General features: G+C 36.2%; 2 protein-coding genes across 2 annotated transcripts; one reads left to right on the top strand and one right to left on the bottom strand.

Annotated features, from left to right (window-relative positions):
• The first annotated feature begins 366 nt into the window (after nucleotides 1-366).
• On the top strand, nucleotides 367-1,206 carry LOC138869606 (uncharacterized). Its single transcript, XM_070147236.1, has 2 exons — nucleotides 367-668; nucleotides 771-1,206. Exons 1-2 carry the CDS (start codon nucleotides 367-369, stop codon nucleotides 1,204-1,206), a joined length of 738 nt encoding a protein of 245 aa, XP_070003337.1.
• A 3,362-nt stretch (nucleotides 1,207-4,568) lies between these two features.
• Nucleotides 4,569-15,305, bottom strand: LOC138869608 (disease resistance protein RPS5-like). Its single transcript, XM_070147237.1, has 4 exons — nucleotides 15,223-15,305; nucleotides 11,629-12,059; nucleotides 11,177-11,478; nucleotides 4,569-4,730 (listed from the first exon to the last, which is right to left on the bottom strand). The coding sequence occupies exons 1-4, from the start codon at nucleotides 15,303-15,305 to the stop codon at nucleotides 4,569-4,571; spliced, it is 978 nt and encodes a 325-aa protein (XP_070003338.1).
• Between the last annotated feature and the right edge of the window lie 9,207 nt (nucleotides 15,306-24,512).

Genomic DNA, 24,512 nt, shown 5'->3' on the forward strand with positions numbered 1-24,512 from the left:
AGTTTGGAAAAATCCTACTGGAAAGTAGGTCGTGGTTTTTTTACCTTTTGAGCCAGGTAATTTCCATGTAAAATCTTTGTGTTCTTTAATTTCTGTACTTATTATTCCGCAACAGTAGTAGTTGAACCAGGTCCTTTTATAATCAAGTTAAGCAAAAAATTGGATACCATACAAATCACTCCCCTCCTCCCCTTGTGTGGTATTGAAGTATAAAACATCAATTGATATCAGATCGGGTTATCCTTGAAGAGGCTAACACCTTAGGAACAGATCAATATGAGTGCACCACCTAAAAACTAGGAAGGACAATCCACTGCAAGGCCTCCACTCTTCAATGGCCAGTACTACTCGTGGTGGAAAAACAGGATGAGAGATCACATCATCGGAGAGGATTATGAACTATGGGACATTGTTACTGATGGTCCCTTAGCCACCATGAAGAATAATGTTGAAGGAGTGGATGTGCCAAAGACTAGAGCTGACTGCAATGCTGAGGACTTAAAGAAGTGGGAAAAGAATGCTAAGGCCCAGAAATGGCTTGTGTGTGGACTTGGTCTAGACGAGTACAATAGAATTCAAAATTGTACTACTGCTAAGGAAATTCGGGATACTTTGCAAGTGGCTCACGAAGGAACTCCTCAAGTGAAGAGATCAAGAGGAACACTGTTGTACTCTCAATATGAGAATTTCACTATGAAGGAAGGAGAAACCATCCAAGAGATGTATACAAGGTTTACAACACTAACAAATGAACTTAAGTCTCTTGGAAGGATTATCCTTGAAGAAGACAATGTTGAGAAAATTTTGACAAGGGTTTTGCGAGTCACTTGGGATAGCAAAATCACTGCTATTCAGGAATCAAAGAATATTGCCACTCTCAAGTTGGACGAACTAATCGGAAATCTCACTGCCTATGAACTTAGAAGGCAAACCATGAAGATGGATGCACCCAAGAAGGAAAGGAGTCTGGCTCTCAGAATCGCTGAAGGTGCAGATCTAGAGGAGGATGAAATGGTTATGATCACGAGGGATTTCAAGAAGTATCTAATGATAGGAAAGGGTTCTTCAAGAGGTGCTTACAATAAACCAAGGGTCCCTGAAAAACAGACCAACAAGGGCTGTTATAAATGTGGTAAGACTGACCACATGATCAAAAACTGTTCTCAATGGGAAATTGAATGGAAGAAGAAAAGGGCTGAACGATAAAACAGGAAGAAGGAACAGGTTCATCCCAAGAAGAAAAAAGGATCAACAAAGGGTATGGTTGCTGCTTGGGGAGAGCGCTCAGATGAGGATTCAAAAGATGAAGATGGAGATGAACAAGCACTTATGGCCATTGGAGAATCAGATGATGAACCTGAGGTAAGTGTGATTCATCTCGAAGACAAGATTAGATTTTTGTCTAAAGAAAGGCTATCTGAGTTACTGCTAGATTTCATTGATGAATCTGAGGTCATAAACAATGAAAAGGAACAGTTGTCTAAGGAATGTGTAATCTTGAAAGCTAAGTGCAAAAATCTGGAACTCAGGACTAGTGAAAGTGATAGTAAAAATGTTGAGTTGAAGAACCAGGTTCTTGAACTTGACACCATTGTGCTAGAGCTTAGATCTGAAAATCTAAAACTGAAATTAGGAATAGGTAAAAAGAAAGTTGATCACACACATCTCACCTTAGAAGAAAAGTTAGGAAAAATGAAGGATGAGATGTACAAAAGGGATGAGCAGATAAGAGTCCTAAAAGAAGATCTAAGCAAGGTTAAGCATGAACTAGACAGAACTTGTAAATGGAATAAGTCCTCTGATGCACTATCATGGCTACAAGAACACAATACTAGTAATAAGAGAGGACTTGCCTATGGGACCCTTGCACCTAAGTGGGATCCCAAAAGCAAGTACGTCACACTTCCTGAGAACAAAATATGCACACATTGTGTTAAGACTGGTCACTATAAAAGTGAATGTAATGCAAAAGAAAAGGCTAGTCAAAAGAACAAAACTTTTGTTCAAGGGAAGAATAGGCTGCCAGGATGGGCTAAAAAGAATTTAATTTACCCTTTTGCTTACAGAAAGGCCTAAGACTAACCCCTGATTTCCTTTTGCAGGTTCAAGTGAAGGGGAGCAGCCAAATATGGTACATGGATAGTTGAGCGACTTTCCTGTTACAAATGAAAGAAAAATAATTTTAATCCATAATTTTGGATAATTGCGTGATTATTTGAGTAATGAACTCGAAGTTATTGCTATAAGTATATGAGCTACGGCTTTGCAAAAAAGCTTATTAAATAAAAGGCTTTATCCAACTGTGACAAATCATAATTAACGAAAGTTGCTTAATAAAAATAAAGTCTTTCCCTTAAAAAAAAATTAAGAACACTAACACTATGCTCATATGAAAAGCACAAAAAAATATCAGCCTACTAACACAAAAATAAGGAATTCCTAGTCCAAATAGAATAATTTAGTTTAGGAAAAGGATTTTGTACAAATCGAAATAATAGTTTACGTTGTTTCTAAATTATTCTAAATGATCACTTTAGTTTTTTTCTTTATTTTTCTTCTCATTTAGAAAACCTATTTTCACTTTCCTAAACCTTCTAAAACTAGAATTAGGAAAAAATAGGAAAAATCCTAGTCCAACTAGGTTTATGTTAAATAAATAATTATAAATAACCTACTTTCAAGTCATTTAAAATCTATGAAAGCTTCTCTAAACTGATTTTGGTTTCCTTTCTAGTTTTCATTTCTTTTCATTTCCATCAAAGTTTTAGTAGCCAAAGTCCGATAATTAAGTGTGTGAATAGCCATGTCACTTTACTTGCCTTATTCTCACGAACAAAGCATTCATTTTCCTTTTATCGGAAACACTGCTCGAGTTTGTCACGTACTATCATCAATCAAACAGTGTGATGCACCTATCTACATAAGTTGGTCTTTTCCTCTTCAGGAATATATCAAGATTAATACAGATAGCAGCTTTAGGCCTAATTCAGAACAAGCAGGTTTCGGAGGTATTGCACGAGATGACAAAGGAAGATGGATAGGCGAATTCTACGGCCGACTTAGCATGAAAGCGACATCAAGTATCAAACCGGAGTTGTGGGCTATACATGGCGGGTTGACTCTAGCAAAAAACTACAACTTGAAGAAGGTTCTTATCGAAACCAACTCAAGCGATGCCTTAATGTTGCTAACCGTGGCAGATAATGTCACTGAAATTCACCCCGATCGTGTTCTGATAGAAGAATGCAGGAATCTTATATCCAAACTTGGAATTACTCTAATCCATACTCTGAGACAACAAAATAATTGTGCTGATCATTTGGCGAAGTTGGGAAGAACGCAGAAGAAGACTTGGTAATATTGCATCGCCCACCACATTCTATGCAGCAATTGCTACTTGTGGATATGACTCACATAGCATATGCTAGGTATCCGAAGCATGTAACCTAATGAGAAGCCTAGGACAAAAATATTGTTCAGTTGTAGCATCTGTAAATATCGAAAAGAATATAATAATTTGAAAGATATTTTTTTTGAATGTCGGGGATCACTACGAGTAATATTTATCTTCTCTATTTTTCCTGACGTTTACTTTACTCATTTGCACTATTTAATTTATTATACTTGCTGGCGATACTGTAACGATTGTTTAAACCGCACTATCATTGCTAATGTTTTTGGTATTATTTCATTTACGTAAGACTTCAAAAATGAGTAAAGCATATTAACCAGCATTTCTTGGATGTTAAAAAAGAGTCATCGGTCCAAAATGTATTATCAGAAAAAAATATATATATCGATTGCAAGTTTTAGAAAATCCTCCACCAATGGAAACTTAAACAATATGACATTTCATTTTATTTTAGTTTTCTTAAGAATAAAAAGTAGTGAATTTAGTTCTTGAATTATTGTTTATTCAGTATTTGTTCATGTGCTATTTGCCCTACAAATTTGTCTTTGAACTAAATCAAATGGGCTATTAATTTAGTGGTTATACTTAAAAAGAAGCTAACTAATTAACATCTTTTTTTAATTATAATTTTCTAGTGTCATATGTGTTGTTCAGATTTCTACTTTTCACACATATTGTCTCACGATAGTAATTCTTTTGAAGTGTTGAGCATATATGACATTTCATTTCTTCACAAAAGCATACTAACTCGTTGCTTCACGGCCGTATGCAGCTTTTCCTTTGTTGTTAACCCTATTTTTTCTTTAAAATAGTAATAATTTTAAATATTTTAGGACTACAGGAAAACATAGATGTCGATACTTTGGATCTGATCAATGTGTATGCTATTCCTTTGCCATTTTGTATAACAAGTGCTTTGATGGTTTGACTTTTATTTTTACTTTAATTTCAGAAATTGAGTATTGCAGTTCATATATTTGACAGCAAGAATTATTTCTAGAATATATATATATATATATATATGCAGTTCAAAGTTATTTTAGGTACGCATTTCGTAGTATTAATACAAGATATGACTACATGTATATTAAAATGTACCGGGCTGCCCTTTTATTGAGTTGTCTGAATACCTTAGCTTCAATCAAGAACACAATTCTTACCAATAGTTAACAAAGTGCTGAAGCTCATTTCTAGTGTTTGGATTATCCCATTCCAAAGATTCCCACCATTCTTTATCACAAGGAATGGTAAATTTCTCATCTTCAGGGGAAAAGAGGAAAGGCAATTCCCTCAACCTACCATTTTTCCATTGCATATGCTTTTCAATTCAGGCAAAGACCACAAGTATATTCTTGTACATATATTCTCTCAAGATTTTGCATATTTGAGCATAAACCAATTGGAAATAGCTTCTTGATACTGTGACATCTCTCGATTCGTATCATTCTAAGGCAAGAAAAGATACCAGTTAGTGAAATAGAATCTCTTAAACTTGTTTCCTATTCATCAAAAATGCCAATGAAACTATGCAACTCGAGGAGATCAAGATGCTCGAGAGAATGAAATAAGACGGATTCTTGTCCCTCTTCTATCCTCATAAGATACTCTAGTTTGCTGCACCAACGAACTTTGAAGTGCTTTAAATCTTTAGAATCATAAAGACGTGGCAAACAATCTGAAAGACAGCCACTAAAGTTATTGCAGCTCTGAATTTTCAAGTGCTCGATGTCCTGCGGAGGCAATAACACTTCATCTTCTTTCCCAAGTCCGTAACACTTGACTAATTTATCGAAAATTCTGTTATGATTGAATTGGATTTGTGTCATTGGTCCTAAACCATCATATTGGCCTACTAAAATTCTATAAAACCTAAGGCATCCCTCATTTTCTTGACCTTTAATGAATTGGTTGAAGTTTTGAACATTAGAGAACCTACCTTGAAATTCTTCCAACTCTTTTAGCTCCTCTAGTTCCTCACCTTCTACGTGTTGAAATGTCAAAATTTCAGATTCCCACATCGGTGGGTTAGCAATAGTTGGGGGGATTTTCCCCCTATAAAAGAAGGCTTAATGTTTAGGATTTAAAAACACCTCTCATTTGCCTTCTCATCTGTTTAAGGCATTTGTATCTTCTCTCTTTAGTATTATTTCACTTGTATTTTTGGAGTGAAATAAAATATTGGTTGTGTCCGAGGAGTAGGCAAAATTAGCCGAACCTCGTAAATTCTGGTGTTCCCTTTATTGTTGTTTTATTGTCTTATTTATTATTTGGTGGCTGTCATAATTTTTGGTATAGTAGTTGTGACTTATTCACACTATATACATTTGGCTTCCGCAACAATTGGTATCAGAGCCAAGGTACTGTCTAAGTATGCTCTGTGGTTGCAGCATAGTCTGATCTTCCACATCAGAAAAGATTTATCTTGGTAACTGAGTCAAGGTTCTGTCTGAGTATGCTCTGTGGTTGCAGCTTAGTCTGATCTTCTACATCAGAAAGGAATAATCTTGATTTGTGTCGTCAGCTATTAAATAATATTTGTGTCAAATATGGGAGACAATAAACAAGAAGAATCTACATCAAGTGTCAACAATACGTCATCATTGGCATCTTCGCTTATGACAAGAATTGTGTCAAATGCGAAATTTGCGGTAGAAATTTTTGACGGGTCCGGGCATTTTGGGATGTGGCAAGGCGAGGTTCTAGATGTCCTTTTTCAACAAGGGCTAGATCTGGCCATTGAAGAAAAGAAACCAGATGTTATTGGAGAAGAAGATTGGAGAATTATCAACCGTGTTGCTTGCGGTACCATTCGATCCTACCTTGCTAGAGAGCAGAAATATCCATACACAAAGGAAACTTCTGCAAGTAAATTATGGAAAGCACTGGAGGATAAATTTTTGAAGAAAAACAGTCAAAATAAATTGTACATGAAGAAGAGACTGTTTCACTTCACCTATGTTCCTGGTACCACGATGAATGAACATATCACCAGTTTCAATAAGTTGGTCACAGATTTGCAAAATATGGATACAACTTATGATGATGGTGACTTGGCCTTAATGTTGTTGGCGTCACTTCCTGATGAGTACGAGCACCTTGAAACTACTCTACTCCATGGAAATGACGAAATTTCTCTCAGAGAAGTTTGTTCGGCTTTGTACAGCTATGAACAAAGAAAGCGAGAAAAACAGAAGGGCGGAGAAGGAGAAGCACTGTTTGTGAGGGGTCGTCCTCAAAATCAAACGAGGACAAAGAAGGGAAGATCCAAGTCAAGATCCAGACCCAGCAAAGATGAATGTGCCTTTTGTCGAGAAAAAGGGCACTGGAAGAAAGACTGTCCGAAGTTGAAGAATAAGGCCAAACATAACAATGGAAAGGCTATTATGGATTCAAATGTAGCTGATTGTGATGATTCAGACTTCTCATTAGTTACAACAGAGTCATCAACATCATCAGACATATGGTTGATGGACTCGGCTTGTAGCTATCATATGTGTCCCAACAGGGACTGGTTCATGGAATTTCAAGAAGGAGAATATGGAGTCGTCCACACAGCGGATAACAGCCCTCTTACCTCATATGGCATTGGTTCAATACGATTAAGGAACCATGATGGAATGATCAGAACATTGATAGATGTTCGATATGTACCGGATTTGAAGAAGAATCTCATCTCTGTGGGAGCCCTAGAATCAAAAGGGTTCAAAATCATTGCAGAAAATGGAGTGATGAGAGTATGCTCCGGTGCACTAGTGGTAATGAAGGCTAATCGGAAGAATAATAATATGTACCGCTATCGTGGCAGTACAGTTATTGGGACAGCGACAGTGACATCCAGTGACGACAAAGAGGCAGAAGCAACCAAGCTATGGCACATGCGCTTGGGACATGCTGGAGGAAAATCCTTGAAAACTCTATCAGATCAAGGATTGTTAAAAGGAGTAAAGGCTTGCAACTTGGAGTTTTGTGAGCATTGTGTTAAAGGGAAACAGACAAGGGTTAAATTTGGTACAACGATCCATAATACTAAAGGCATTTTGGATTATGTACACTCAGATGTTTGGGGTCCTTCCAAAACACCTTCATTGGGTGGGAAGCACTATTTTGTAACCTTTGTTGATGATTTTTCCCGAAGAGTATGGGTGTATACAATGAAGAGCAAAGATGAAGTGTTGGGAATTTTTCTCAAATGGAAGACGATGGTGGAGAATCAAACAGGCAAGAGGATCAAGTGTATTCGCACAGACAATGGAGGTGAATACAAAAATGATCATTTCAATAAGGTCTGTGAAAATGATGGCATCGTCCGACACTTCACTGTTAGACATACACCACAACAAAATGGAGTGGCAGAACGTATGAACCGGACCTTGCTGGAGAAGGTACGGTGTATGTTGTCCAATGCTGGCTTGGGCAAAGAATTTTGGGCTGAGGCAATTACATATGCATGCCACCTCATTAATCGTCTACCATCTACTGCTATTGATGGCAAGACACCATTTGAAAAATGGTATGGAAAACCTGCTGTAGATTATAACTCTTTGCACGTGTTTGGCTCAACTGCATATTATCATGTGACGGAGTCAAAATTGGATCCAAGGGCAAAGAAGGCTATTTTTATGGGAATTACTTCTGGAGTCAAAGGATATCGCTTATGGTGTCCTATGACAAAGAAAGTAATATTCAGCAGGGATGTTACCTTTGATGAATCTGCTATGGTAAATAAGGTAACAGAAGATACCAAACAAAATAAAGGTGCTTCTAAGCAGGTGGAGTTTGAGGGAAAATTTATTTTTCCTACACAAGAAGCAGAGGAGGAAACAAATGAAGATTACCCTCTGGAAGGAGAGCCAGTAGAGGAGATTCCAACTCAGGAACCTCAACAACAACTTGAATCAATAGCAACCAGCAGGCCAAAAAGAACAATAACGAAACCTGTTCGTCTCATAGAGACAGTTGCTTGTGCAACCTCAATTGTAGCTGATGATGTTCCTACCACTTATAAAGATGCTGTCCAAAGTTCAGAAGAAGATAAGTGGAGGATTGCCATGAATGATGAAATACAGTCCCTTCATCAGAATCATACATGGAGATTGGCCAATCTCCCGAAGGGAAAGAAAGCAATTGGGTGCAAATGGGTATTTGCAAAGAAAGAAGGATTTCCTAACCAAGTAAATGTTCGCTACAAAGCAAGATTGGTGGCCAAAGGATATGCTCAAAAGGAGGGAATTGATTACAATGAAGTGTTTTCCCCAGTTGTAAAACATTCCTCCATTAGAATTATGTTGGCTTTGGTAGCACAATTGGATTTGGAACTAGTTCAGATGGATGTAAAAATTGCGTTTTTACATGGAAACTTGGAGGAGGAAATCTACATGACTCAGCCAGAAGGATTCAAAGTTGTTGGAAAAGAAAATATGGTGTGCAAACTTGAAAAATCATTGTACGGATTGAAACAATCTTCTAGACAATGGTACAAGCAATTTGACGAGTTTATGTTGCGGCAAGGGTACAAGAGAAGCAAATACGATCATTGTGTGTATTTGCACAAGCTTAAAGATGGTTCCTTTGTATATCTTCTCCTATATGTTGATGATATGTTGATAGCTTCCAAGAATTCGGAAGAAATTGATAAGTTGAAGATTCAACTGAAGAAGGAGTTCGAGATGAAGGATCTGGGTGAGGCAAAGAAAATTCTTGGCATGGAGATAATTAGAGATAGACGTTCAAAGAAACTCTGTTTATCTCAGAAAGAATATTTGAAGAGAGTACTACAACGTTTTGGCATAGATGACAAGACTAAGCCAGTTAGTACTCCACTTGCTCCCCATTTTAAGCTAAGTACTACTATGTCGCCAATGGATGAAGCTGAACGAGAGTATATGTCAAAGGTACCATACGCAAATGTTGTTGGTAGCTTGATGTATGCAATGGTTTGCACAAGGCCTGACATTTCACAAGCTGTTGGAGTTATTAGCAGATATATGCACAATCCAGGGAAGGAGCATTGGCAAGCTGTGAAGTGGATTCTACGGTATATTCATAATACTGTAGATGTCGGGTTAGTTTTTGAGCAGGAAGACAATCAGTCTGTAGTTGGATATTGTGACTCAGATTTTGCGGGTGATATGGACAAACGAAGATCAACTACTGGTTATGTGTTTACTTTTGCAAAGGCACCAGTTAGTTGGAAGTCTACTTTGCAGTCAACAATTGCTTTGTCTACAACAGAGGCAGAGTACATGGCTATTACAGATGCTGTGAAAGAGGCAATTTGGCTTCAAGGATTGCTAAAGGAGCTTGGTGTTGAACAAAAAGGTATCACAATTTTTTGTGATAGTCAAAGTGCTATTCAATTAGCGAAGAACCAAGTTTATCATGCAAGGACGAAGCACATTGATGTTCGGTATCATTTCGTACGAGAAATCATAGAAGAAGGTGGAGTCACGGTGAAGAAAATTCATACTACAGAGAATCCTGCTGATATGCTGACAAAGGTGGTGACTGCGGTCAAGTTTCAACATTGTTTGGATTTGATCAACATTGTTGAACACTGAAGATTGAAGATGAAGACACAACCAAAATTTGTTATAGAGAGAAAATTGAAGACGTGGAATTTTTGCCAAGGTGGAGATTTGTTGATATGTCAAAATTTCAGATTCCCACATCGGTGGGAAAACAAAAGTTGGGGGGATTTTCCCCCTATAAAAGAAGGCTTAATGTTTAGGATTTAAACACACCTCTCATTTGCCTTCTCATCTGTTTAAGGCATTTGTATCTTCTCTCTTTAGTATTATTTCACTTGTATTTTTGGAGTGAAATAAAATATTGGTTGTGTCCGAGGAGTAGGCAAAATTAGCCGAACCTCGTAAATTCTGGTGTTCCCTTTATTGTTGTTTTATTGTCTTATTTATTATTTGGTGGCTGTCATAATTTTTGGTATAGTAGTTGTGACTTATTCACACTATATACATTTGGCTTCCACAACACTACGTCTATATGATGCGATAACACTAAGCATTGGGACAATATCCCTATTGGTATTTTCTCGAGCCAGCGCATTGCATGCAAATTCAGGCATTTGAGGTTGAACAAAGTCTCAAGGGCTTCTGGCAGAGTTTGAATCGCAGTGCCACTCAAATCTAATTCCTGTAATGCCTCGAGTTTTTCTAACTAAATATTGGAGAGTGGAGAGTTGGGGCAATATCCCTATCTTGTTCCTCATTAGAGATACCTGTTAGGAACTAAATATTAGAGGACGAATATTACTTTCCTTAAGATCTATAGTATAACATTAAGAATATAAACTAAATACAGAAGCGTACCTGAATACATGAGTATTAATAAAATTATTCAGTCATGCAGTTATTGATCTTTCAAACCAAGGGGAATGAATTCATAATCATACGTCTGATTTGGAGACCATAACCCTATTTATAATTGTGCAATGTTTCGTTATTTACATAAAAGCACATACTTTATGAGGTGTCTTAGGCCGATTCAACTTTAACCTTCACAAATTGCTTTTAATTGAGGCAAAAAAAAGGTAGTTTGGTGCACTAAGCTTCTGCTATGCCCAGGATCCAGGGAAGGGCTGGACCACAAGGGTCTATTGTACGCAGCCTTACCCTACATTTCTGCAAGAGACTGTTTCCACGGCTCAAACACGTGACCTCCCGATTAAAACCTTTTAATAACAACAAATTATAACATACAATTTATCTCTCTAAATATAAGTTGAAGTCTATATAATTTTAACAATACCTTGTCCAAATTTTCCAGCCATTCATCTTCCTTTGGTGCATCATTGAGTTGAACTCCAGCTTTTACCATAAACATGGGATTTTCATTTGAGATCCTCATTCCCATGTCTCTAATCAAATTGTGCAGTTTCACACATCGATTACCTTTGTTGTCTATGGCACTTTCCAACAAACAAACACTTTCCAATCTGCTCAATATCTCATATCCCTGCTCAAACTCTGCCTCGCGAGTCTCCTTTGTATCGATTAGCCCCTCTAAAATGAACCTATTTATCAATTGATCCTTTGGAATTTTCTCATCTTCTGGATACAAACAACAATACAAGAAACATTGTTGTAAGTTTTGTTCTTTCAAACAATTAAAACTATATAGCAACATTGTATAATATCATTGTTTTCCCCTTTTAAAGATTCTTGAAATATTTTCCAAGGCCTTTTTTCATTGATTAACACCTTCCAATTCCAACCCTTTTAGGCTTTTAGCTATTGTAATGATCCTAAGTGGAAGGACACCACAATTATTTACCACAGACTTAGCCATTCCTTCTACTTCTTGAGGAATTACTACTTTCTCATTTCCAAGTTTTTCTATAAACAAGCTCCTAGATTCCTCTTCTTCTAGTTTTTTCACTCCAAATTTCCTTTGACATCCCATTTTTCGACACGTTTCGAGCAAACAACTTGTTACTATCAACCTTCCCCCTTCAACTTTTAAAGGATGTCCTAACATCTTTAAAGGTATATCTTCTAATGCATCATCCAATATTAGAACAAAATCCTTTTCCCCTTTGAACGATTCGTGTAACGCGATCGCCCTCTTCTCTTCATCTACTTCCTCTAAAAGATCCAATTCAATGGCTGCAGCAATATCATTTTGCAATTCCCTGATGTTGGATTCTTGAGAAATATTTATCCAAAAAACTTGGGATTGAGTTTAATTTTTTGTTGGAGAAGATGATTGATGAGCTTGGCTAAGGTTGTTTTTCCAACTCCTTTAACTCCATATATACCAATGCTTGTGACTTTGTCTTTCTTTAAGCATCTCTAAATTCTTTCACATGTTCTCTTGGTTTCTTGACCAAATAGTTTTGTTGTGAAAAATGATTCCCCTGCTTCATTTGCTTCCATTTTGGTCACAAAATCTCCAAATTTCCCCTAGGATTAATCAAGAAACTAGCGGCTAGTACATAGGCAGATCCAAGATTTAAACTCGATAGGTCTAATCTTTAATTTTTCTTAGCACTGAGTTAATTGTACTTTTCAAATTATGTATTTAGAGTTCAATATTTGTTAGAAGTTTTAGTGAAGTTCACATATATGTGATTCGTGTCAGAAATATTGGGTTCAATTGAACCTGCAACGTATAAGCTGCATCCGCGTACGTAGTGTTGCAAAAATAGACAAAGAAGAAATAAAATTTAAGAAAGGACATTTTTATAAACTATAAAAATATGGAAAGAGTCCTACGCTGAGTTCAAGTGAAATATGGAAAGAGTATAGATAGAGGAAATACTATAGGTGTAAATAAACTAGTTAAAACATGAACCAAAAAAAAAACTAGTTAAAACACGGCAAATGTTGGCAAATAAATGTTTGGCACAATGGACAAACCAGACAAGAAAAGTGCCAGACTTCGTATGGAAAGACAGAAGCTGACAATTTATAAAGTTAAGATCAGTGGGAACATCCGCATGAGCGAGCTCAAAATGGGACGGTTTTTTCCCTTGAGGAGTTCATAATTTTCACTTGGTACGACGGAAAACTTTTTTGAGAAAATGTTTTTTTTTTTTTTGACTTATTTTCCTGAAAACTATTTTTTAATATTTGATTAGAGAGAAAATATATATTTTTAAAATATTTATTAAAAATTGATGAGAATGTATAAGTTGGCTAGAATAGTAACATGGAATTAAGAGTTTGAGGTGGTCGTAACCCTTTTGGTGGAAAATATTTTCCTTAAAACATACTCTCTTACAACTAAATACCAAGAAGATGACTTATTTTTCTGAAAACATTTCTTCGATTAATTTTAAATTTCACATGCGAAATTCCAGGATACTGGCAGGAGTTTTACCATTGAAATATAAATATCCATGACGGAGACTATTTTCGAATATATGGTTGCTGAGGTGGACCCAGGATTTTAGGATGGCGGGGGCACATGAGTGAATTACTCAACCGGTGCTCCTATATAGCTTTTGAGTTTAAGGGTTCCAAGTAAAATATATGATCGTTTTCAACATATATAGTTATATACACATATATATCTAGAATTTTTGCGGAAGTTAACGAGGTTCGATGACCCCTCTATTCCTAACATAGGTCCGCTTCAGTATGGTTGAAGAGTGGTTAACCGGCGCTATTACTATGCAATTTATCTATCAAGCCAAGGCTATCTTAAACAGAAAACAAGAAATTCCAATCTAGAAAGAGCACTATACCTTAAAACTTTTGTTTTGTCTCGGATGCAATCTTTAACTCAAATTGTGAGTCCAGCTAGTACTTCTGGATGTGGCATCATGTTTTTAAAAGCCAAACACAAACATAAAGCTAATATCACAAAAATAAATGGAAGGAATTGTTAAGTAAAGAGGTCAAGAGAGACAATTTTCTTTTGTTTTGTCTGTTTTGTTGTAATGGCAGGCACCCACCTGGAGAACGAGGGAATTCATTTCAAGTATTAGGTCAAGTAGCAGGCACTCACCTGGAGAACGAGAGAATTTATTTCAAGTATCAAGTCAAGTAGCAGGCACCCACCAGGAGAACGAGGAAATTCATTTCAGAGTTAAGTTCAAAGTCCAAGACAACAACATGAACCCGCCTGAAGAGTGAGATCAATTCAAGTTAGAAGTAACAGAAGCTGGCCTCGAGAGTGCGAGTCAACTCTTCAATATGCACAGCAGAACTATAGAAGTTTCAAGGTCAAGTTTTGAAGACATATAGATAGGAATCTTGTAACTCATAGCTGATAGACTTGCTTAGATTCTTTTCATTTTTGATTTCGGTGTAATAAGGAGTCCAGCAAGTAATAACAGCAGCAGCAGCAGTGAAATCACAACTTCTCGGTAGTCCCAGCTACCAAAACTTCCAAAGCTACACTGACCTAATTCCTTTATAGCCAAGGATATGTAGGCAACCTCAAAAGCAAGGTTCGGTCAAAAATTTTCAAAACGCTTCCCATGGAGTATCCAAACAGGCAAAAATCACTCATATTCGCTCACTTTATCTTTGCCCGAAAACTCTTCGTGTTTCTGAGCAAAGATGGGCAGTTGTGGGCACGTGATTTTTGCCCGACAGAAAAATACTCCTACAAAGTCACAAAAAAGATTTTCTAGTTTGTTTTAATTTTTATAGAATTTTTAGAAATATCTGTTAAATTGTTTGCATTTAGTTGCATTTTAGTATTTTAAAATCATGGAAAATACCCTAAAAATATTCAAATTTCATGCATTATATTTTAGGTTGTTGTTTACATTTTTTAAGGTGTTGTTAATTAATTGAATTATTAAACAAAATCACAAAATATGGGTCATTTTACATATTTAGCTTCTAGTTTTAAATTTAGTATTTTTCTTTCTTTAGTTTGAAGTTAATTAATTATTCTAAATGCTAGAAATAGGCAATTAAGTTTAATTCTATAAATTAGATTTGGTTTAAGACTTTATTTAGGTCGTTAATTATTTTTATTAGTTTTAAAAAAATCAAAAAAAAAAGAGCAAAAGAAAAAGGAAAGAGAAAGGATTTGTGTTGGTTCCGGATTTGGGCCAAGATAAGGTCTAGGCCCAAATTTCCCTAATTAACCCGCCCCAATCTAGCCACACCCGGTCCAGCGACTCCCCACCCCCCACCCAAAGTACCAAACGACGTCGTTTTACCCATTTAATCCCAAACGTTGATCTTAGATAATCCAACGGCTGGAAACTCACCACTCACTTCTAATATATATGTCTGAACCCCCCCCCCCCCCCCGCCAAAACCACTTCAGAACCCCTCCCATTCCCCATCTCTTTCTAAATCCTAACCTTAACCGCCGCTAAAATCTTTTACCGCCAGCCGCCGCTCGCTGGAAATTGTCTCACGGCGGCGGCAACGCTCCAAACTCGCCCAAATTGACACCATGCAATCACCATCTTCCCTTCTTTCTATATCTCTTAACCACTTCCTTCAAATAAACCCAGAAATCCCCAAATTTTAGATCTGAAAAGTTGAACCCTAGGTCTTTTTTGTTTTCTGATTTCCCTTTCAATTTCGGCTCATTTGAACCCAAGACCAACATCAATCGACTGTTCTTGATGAGAGCAATCGATTGATATTAGTCTCAGTTCATATTGTGGCCACCGGAATCTATCCGAGCTTGCTGCTAGACCAACTCATCTCTGTGGTTGTTTTCTTTTTGGGGTAATCTTTCTTTCCGTTTTTTTTTTCATAATTGTTTTTTGCTTAGTTTGCATGGTTTAGCTTTAGGTTAATTACAGTGTATTTTGGTTGTGCTTAGTTGAATTTATTAGGTCATCATCTGAACGGGCTTCTAAATTAGGTTTAGCAATTTTCCTTTTGTGAAAGTCGTTTATGGTAATAGGTTCTTTAATAATCTCTGTTTCCGCCTCATTTCAAATCCTATTCATGTTTAATTTATTCAGGTTTAGGGTTAGTTTAGATTTTAAATGTTGAAGTACTTCGTCCACTAGGTTTAAATGCACAATGCTTTGTTTCTTTTGATCTTTGCTTTGTTCTGATCTTTGCCTTGTTTTGTTTGTCCTAGTTTGTAAATTATTAAGAACTTATAGGAGTTAATTGAATTAAAGAAATCTAGGAGGGTCTTAGAAGTTTTTAGAAAAGAAAATATCTATCTCTCTTTCATTCCTCACAATAGCACACACCTCATATTCTATAAAAAAGGGGTGACATTCCCTCATTAAAAGGAGGAAGGATCATCTGCACTCTCACTAGAAAAAGAGAAACAAAAAAAAAAAGGAAAGCTTAGATAAGAATTTTTCAACGGCTTGCTTCAATTTTACTGTTTCTTGGTGCATTTTCTGGGTTTGGAAGCTAAAGAATCTCAATGTCACGGTCGAAAATCCACTAAGGGTCATGATGACGCCGGATACCACTGTCAGGCAAGCCAACACCAAGAAGTTAATTAGATTCTCATTTTAGTATTTATTGAAATTATTCATTTTATACATTAAACAATAAATAATGAAATTCATTGAAATAAGATGATGTCTTTAACAAACTTATTATTTAATAATCCCATAATCATTCCAGAATCCAGTGTCGCAAGTGCATGAGCTATTTCTAGTAAATCAAATGATGTGCAATAACTGTCCGAAATACAAATTGGACAGAAGGTAAATACTATACACTGAAAGAGACTATGCCGGCTGCGATTCGCCTCGACAGATGCAGCTCACCTAAGTCACTGTATCATCCATGCTGCTATGCTCATTAGGCCGCTAGGGGTACATGTGCATATGCAACAAAAATGCACAGCAAGTATAGCATGAGTACAAAAACGTGTACCCAGTAAGTGTCCCGTCTAACCTCGAAGAAGTAGAGACGAGAGGTCGACTTCGACACTTACTAATGGTCCGATAATAATATATTAATAATGCTAATAATCATAGATTTATTAACATTGACAGTACTCAAGTAAGTCAAGAAACAAGTAATCATTCCTTTTTATATTTAGAAGTCTCCAAATTCATAACCCATTATTTATCAAAGTATCTCAAACCGAGGAGGCAATATCAATTTGTAAATCTCAAGCAAGCATGCGCAAATCATGCCGAGGTCGTACGGCCCGATCCAACAAATATTTAAACTGTGCACTGCCAAAGGGTCGAATGGTGCGAACCATAGATGCATCTATTACCTCACTCGCGAATCATACAAGCGACGCAGTCAAATATAAATAAACACAACAAACAGTCAATCAAGAATTCATTAGGGAGCAATTATTCAAAGAAAAGCAATTTCTCTTTTTAAAAATCAAAAAACGATGTCCAATATTTTAGAAAATCATTATACACATTCAATATATTTTAAGCATTTTAAATTGACAGCAATATTTCAAATATTGCAAGTAAAGCATGCTTTTGGGTCCTAGACTACCTGAACTTAAGCATAATAGTAGCTACGCACGGACTCTCGTCACCTCGTACGTACGTAGCCCCCACAAGTAGAAGCACAAATCTATTTAATTCACCTATGGTGAAAATTCCCTCTTACAAGGTTAGAAAAGAGACTCACCTCGCTCCGAAGTTCCATCATCGGCATTCCACACCCTTCCGAAGACTCAAATTGATGCACAACGCTCCAAAACTAGCTAATAATTATGTAAACCCATTAATATATGCTTAATTGCTCATAATAATCCAATTTATAACGATTCCTAACCCCGGTCGAAAAGTTGACAAAATTACCCTCGGGCCCACGTGCCCAGATTCCGAAATTTTTTGAAGATAAGCTTTACCCACAACCTCACTAACTCAAATATATAATTTATTCTCAATTTCATACCCAAAATCGTGGTCAAAATCTAAAAATACAAATTCAAGGTCTTTCCACTAAAACCCCCAAGTTTCTACCAATTTCCATACTTTAATCCGTATTAATACCATGTATTTAACTCACAAGGGGTGGAATTAACTTACCTCATGTTTGATGATGAAATCCCCCTATTCAAAGGTTCCAAAATCACCCAACCAAGAAGAAAAATGAAGGATAATGGGCCAAATCCCATTTTTTAAAGAACTCACTGCCTCCAGAACTTCCGCACCGGCGGTCACTTGACCTCTTCTGCGGTTCTGCAGGTGCGGCCCTACTACCGCATTTGCTGTCCTTCACCAGGCCCCCTTCTTCCACTTCTGCGCTTCTCCTTCCGCGGGTGCAGTCCCGCTTCTGCAGCAACATGATCGCATCTGCGGTCTCAGCCTTCTCCCTTCTCAACCGCATCTACGCCCCTTTGGCCGCTTCTGCGGCTCTGCACCTGCGGCCAAGACCTCGCAGGTGCGGTTACACCAGATGACAACAGGCTTCAGCTCTTCCTCCCAACTCCAAATCAATCCGATAACCACCCTGAATCCACCTGAGGCCCCCAATACCCCGTCCAATAACACCAATCAGTCATATAACATAACGCGGACCTGCTCGAGGCCTTAAATCGCATCAAATAACGCTTAAACCATGGATCGCCCTCCAATCCAAGCTTAATGAACTTTAGAATTTCAAACTTCAACATTCGATGCCGAAACCCATCAAATCACGCCCGATTGATCTCAAATCTTGCACACAAGTCATACTCGACATTACGGACCTACTCCAACTTCCGAAATTGGATTCCGACCCCGATATGAAAAGTCCACTTCTGGTCAAACTCTTCATAAACTTTCAAATTTCTATCTTTAGTCAAATGACTCCAAAATGACCCATGGACCTCCGAATTCACTTCCGATCGCGCTCCCAACACCAGAATCACCATACGGAGCTATCCCTGGACTCGGAATCCCAAACAGACATTGATAACACTGAAATGCACTTCAACCCAAACTTATGAAATTCTTCCAAAAATTATAACTTCCACAATAGGTGTCGAAATGTTCTCGGGTCTTCGAAAACCCGATCCAGACATATGCCCAAGTCCGAAATCTTCATACGAACCTGCTGGAACCTTTGAATCCCGATTCCGAGGTCGTTTACTCAAAAATCCAATCTTAATCGATCCTTTCAACTTAAAGCTCCCGAAATGAGAATTCTCTTTCCAAATCAACTCCGAACTTCCCGAAATTTAATTCTGACCATGCGTACAAGTCATAATACCTGAAGTGAAGCTGCTCATGACCTCAAACTGCTGAACGACGCGCTAGAGCTCAAAACGACCGGTCGGGTCGTTACACTCAACATAATGGGTTGTTGATTACTGTTCAGCTATTCTTGCTCAGTCAAGCTTTATTTGCTCTCAAGTTAGGCCTTTATTTGGTCATCTCTTCTTCTATTTGTCGTTGCTGATAGGTATGTAATCTATTTCCCGTTTGGATTTTCACTCAAAGATATGATTTGCTCTAGCTATGCCTCTGTTTAGGCTTTGTGCATTAAATGTGTGTGATTTTTCTTGTTTGTTGTCAAATCTACCTGTAGTCGCTACTGTGTTAAAACAGAAATTAGAAAACTGTTAGAAGAAACTGGATAAACTGTAAATGATAAAAAATATTCCGAGTCCACAAATTCATTGTGCGTCCTTAAGGAATTAATTTGGAATCTGATAAGAGCATGAAAAATGATATTCATTTTTTTGGTTTGTTTAGTGTTTGTTATTGAAAAGAAAAATCATTGGTAAGTTGGGCTTTGGATAATATTTTGTGTTGATTATTGGAATATGTCTGGCCCGTTTCTGATTTTGAGCTGACCATATGACTGTGCTTAAGGGAATTAGTTTGGAATTTTTACATCCTATAGCAAAGGTTAACACCTTATTTATTTTAAATAAATAATATTTTAAAAAATTATATTCTATAGATACCTTTTAATGCTTATAGAAAAATATCTAGTTTTGGTTAACTCCTACCCCTAAGCCACTAAATACGCTATTCAGTTACACTATTTTTTTTCTCTCTACTTTGATACATGTCATTCTCTTCCCCCATTCCCTGAAAACACGATACTCAATCTCAAAATTCTTCTCACCTACATCACCTACGTTCTCTCCGATCCCAATTTCTCCAATTCCATCGGACGTTGCTTTCTCTTAAATCTTTTAATGTATACCTGATTTGAGCAAATTTCAGACACTACTTCCACTTCCTTCTTCTTCTCTTTTTCTTATTTTCTTTCTTCTTTGTTGCTATTTGAAAGCTATACATATGTTAATATCGGAGAAAGAAGAAACTAAATATTTGGATTCTGATAACGTGAATTGTGAGATTTGTTTTGAGCAATATAATATATTATTTTTTTCGATCGGCGCACACAACACAAGGGTTTTTGCTCGACGGCGGATTCGCTGGAAATTAGGGTTTGTTCTTGAACAAAAACGACGGAGTTTCGGGCAGAGCAACTTGATTTTCTGTTAATGTATTTTAATGTATCACGTTGTATTTTCATGTATTTCATTGTATTCATTGTCTTTTTTTCTTTGTAATTCAATGTATCTCGTTGTATTTTATGTATTTCATTGTATCCACTGTCTTTTTTTCATTGTATTTCAATGTATCCCACTGTATTCTATGTATTTCATTGTATTCACTGTCCGCTATATGTCATGAATGTATTCATATAACTTTTTTAATTAATATAATTTATGTATTCGAATGTATTATATAATTTCTCTGAAGATTGCTATGTTTTTGGGGTATTTTTTGGTTGAGAATCCTTTTTATAACTGGAAATACAAATTTTGTGTGTTATAATTGAGATTGTTGAGTTATATTAGGAGTCTATTATTTTAATTGATTCACTTTTCGTTTAAAAAGAGTGTAATCTCCTGTTTCACGCCGTGAATACAGTCGAATACACTCGAATACAACAACTGATTAGCTGGACTTCCCTGTCCTATTTTTGCTATTGTATTCATGAATACAGTAGCTTAAATACATCTAATACACCTTATAACAACAGAAAAAGTATCTACAATCCGTAATATAGAAAATGGTATCTATAGATAGCTAATTACCACTAAAAGATAGTGCTTTATGAAAATTTCTCGATTAATTTTAGCAAAGGGACATGGGCCTAACAAATAAACTGCCAGACCCATTTCCAGAATAATATGTCTGGCCCATTTTCTCGTTATTAACAAAGCTATCCCACCTTGAATAATTTCATGTTTTTCCACAACAGATTCCACAATCCATGACCTTCAAAATGTAGGAGATGAACAATTTAATATACATTCGTAGTTTGCTTTAGGCGCGATTAATAATCAATCATTACGACTGCGGGTACGGTTCCCGTGACGTAGTTGTGATACTTAATTCCTAAATTCGGTTGTGCATTTCATGTAACCCGATCATAACATCAAATATTAATAAAATACACATGTAATAAATTGTAGGTATGGTTCCCGTGACACAATTCGCAACATTTACAAAAACAAACAAGTGTACGACAACCGTAATTTGTTCCAGAAATAACTCCATAAATAATTTAAAAGCAGTTGAAATGCTGAAAATGCATAATAGGTATAAAATATGTCATCAATCAGATAATTAGGCAATTAATAATAGTTGAGTGACCGTGCTAAAACCACAGAATCCGGGAATGCCTAATACCTTCTCTCGGATTAACAGAATTCCTTACCCGAATTTCTGTATTTCGCGGACTGTAAAACAGAGTCAAAACTTCCTCGATTCGGGATTTGAAACCGGTAACTTGAGACACCATAAATTATCCCAAGTGGGGACTCTGAATTTGAATAATAATAATCCCGTTTCGATTATTGTCACTTTAATTGGAAAAATTCCCCTATCCCCCTCGGGAAAAAGGAGGTGTGACAACTAGTACGTAACACGGGCAAAAGAAAACATGCTTGACCTATTCACCATTCTAGAAGAAACCCGGGTATCAAAATCCCAATATTAGTTAAAATGCCTTATTTTAATTTCCTTTTTGCACTAAGTGGCTAGTTAGAATCTAACGTGAACAGGCCATTGGTCTTACCCCACTAGAGAGAAACACTATTTGTTGATGTGACGGGTGATTATGAGTTTCTACATGTTTTTTTACTACTAGTCTCTAAGTTCATGCGTTGCACGAGAAATATATACTGACAATAATGAACTTTGAATTGCACATTGTTGCAAAAGTCTTCTTTTAGTTTCCTCCCTTTTTTGGTCACTCTCTTAAATGGCTAAATAGTTCGGATTTGGATAAGGGTACTTGCTTGTTTCATCATTAGAGGTATTGCGAAGGGTTGAAACAAGAATTTATTGAGATGAGATATATTTTACCGCTACCAAATTTGATAATAAATAGCCATTGTGATCTGAAGTTATTGCTACAAGTATACGAGCTATGCTTTGCAAAAAGCATATTAAATAAAAGGGTTTATCCAACAGTGACAAATCATAAATAAAGAAAGTTGCTTAACTTCTTGTGGTCATTTGTAAAAATAGTCTTTTCCCTAAAAAATTAAGAACAATGACACTATGCTCATGTGAAAAGCAGGAAAAAATTTCAGCCTAACAACACAAATATAAGGAATTTTCGTCAAATGTACAAAAAGCAAAATGGGCGCAGATAAACAAAGGAGATAGGAAAACAGAATTTTGGGAAGATGTTTCAAATTTTCCTTTAATAATTAATGATGATATTCTCAATTTAATGTAATGATTTCCAATATAAAATCCAAGTTTATGAAGGAAAAGGATAATTTCCAAACCAGTCCAAGTTAGTTTAGGAAAAGGATTTTTTACAAACCGAAATAATAGTTTACGTTGTTTCTAAATTATTCTAAATGATCACTTTAGTTTTTTTCTTTATTTTTCTTCTCATTTAGAAAAGACAAAATTACATAATAATGCACTCCATAAGTTGACATTGCATTATTTTAGCCCACTTACAAGTTTGCAAATGTGTAGCCAAATATCAATAAGCTTAGATCTGAATCTTTTTTCCACTTGTTTTATTCTCTATATCTTCAAGCGTGAAATATTTCCATTCTCCTTTTTCCTCAAGTTTCTACATACCTATTACAACTACGAAAATTCACAAACAGACGCGAGAAATCTAAAATCTCATCTTCTTTAATGCTAATCTTGTTAGTTTTTGAATATGATTTTATGAGAAATTTGGAGTGTGTATTGTTTGAACTTATTAAAATTAGTCTAAGTAGACTGTATACAAAGTTTGAAGTCATTTAGTAGAGATTTGGAATAGTCTTAATCAAGAATTGCAAGTGAAAATCGTACAAAAAATTAGTCAGAGATGCTTATACACTTTTATACAATATTATACACTTTTATACAAAGAGGTATATTATATATATAGTTGTATAAAAGTGTATATATAAAAATGTATAAGCACAGTAGTGAAAATGTTAGTGATACACCATGTATATATGTGTAGAAGAAGAAGAAGAAGAAGAAGAAGAAGAAGAAGAAGAAGAAGAAGAAGAAATGTGAGAAATCCACCAAACACCTGTAAATAATGTATCATCCTTGTATAAAATAATCTATAAGAGGTGTTTATACACTATTATACATTACTTATACAATATTATACACTATTATACAAAAGAATCATATTAATGGAACTTCACTAGTTCTTCTTCTTCTTTGGACATCTTCTGAAATTCAACTCAAATCTGCTCCAAATCACTTCAAATTTGAGTTTTGAACTCCTCTTGACGATCCCAATCAATTGGGCCAACACCCAATCCAAACAACTAACAAAATCGAAAAATCCAATTTCTGAAATTGAAGTTTCGAATGACCTTTAATGGTGACTCCAAAAATAATAATTCTCTTAAGTGGTATTTTTTCTTCTCATCTTAATAGTGATTATCAATTTTGAATTTGGAAGGAGAATTGAAGAATATATATAATGGTAGAGAAACTTTAGGGTGCAAAGTCGTGAAAGAGGAAGAAGAAGAATGAAGAAAAGAAAAAAATAGGGTAGGCTAATTGGTGAAAAATAATTTTTAGATTATGTACAACCTGGGCTATATCAGGTAAGGGCTTTAAACGTGGGCCATTTTTTGATGGACTGTTGAGCCAAGTGACAAGGAGCGTAATTCCCCCCTTAGAAAACCTATTTTCACTTTCCTAAACCTTCTAAAACTGAATTAGGAAAAAATAGGAAAAATCCTAGTCCAACTAGGTTTATGTTAAATAAATAACTATAAGTAACCTACTTCCTAGTCATTTAAAATCTATCAAAGCTTCTCTAAATTGATTTTGATTTGCTTTCTAGTTTTCATTTCTTTTCATTTCCATCAAAGTTTTAGTAGCCGAAGTCCGATAATTAAGTGTGTGAATAGCCATGGCACTTTACTTGCCTTATTCTCACGAACAAAGCATTCATTTTCCTTTTATCGGAAACACTGCTCGAGTTTGTCACGTACAACCATCAATCAAACAGCGTGATGCACCTATCTACATAAGTTGGTCTTTTCCTCCTCAAGGATATATCAAGATTAACACAGATGACAGTTTTATGCCTAATTCAGGATTAGCAGGTTTCGGAGGTATTGCACGAGATGACAAAGGAAGATGGATAGGCGGATTCTACGGCCGACCTAGCATGAAAGCGACATCAAGTATCACACCGGAGTTGTGGGCCATACATGGTGGGCTGACTCTAGCAAAAAACTACAACTTGAAGAAGGTTCTTATCGAAAC

Source organism: Nicotiana sylvestris, chromosome 5, assembly GCF_000393655.2.
Source record: "Nicotiana sylvestris chromosome 5, ASM39365v2, whole genome shotgun sequence".
NCBI classification, from domain to species: domain Eukaryota; kingdom Viridiplantae; phylum Streptophyta; class Magnoliopsida; order Solanales; family Solanaceae; genus Nicotiana; species Nicotiana sylvestris.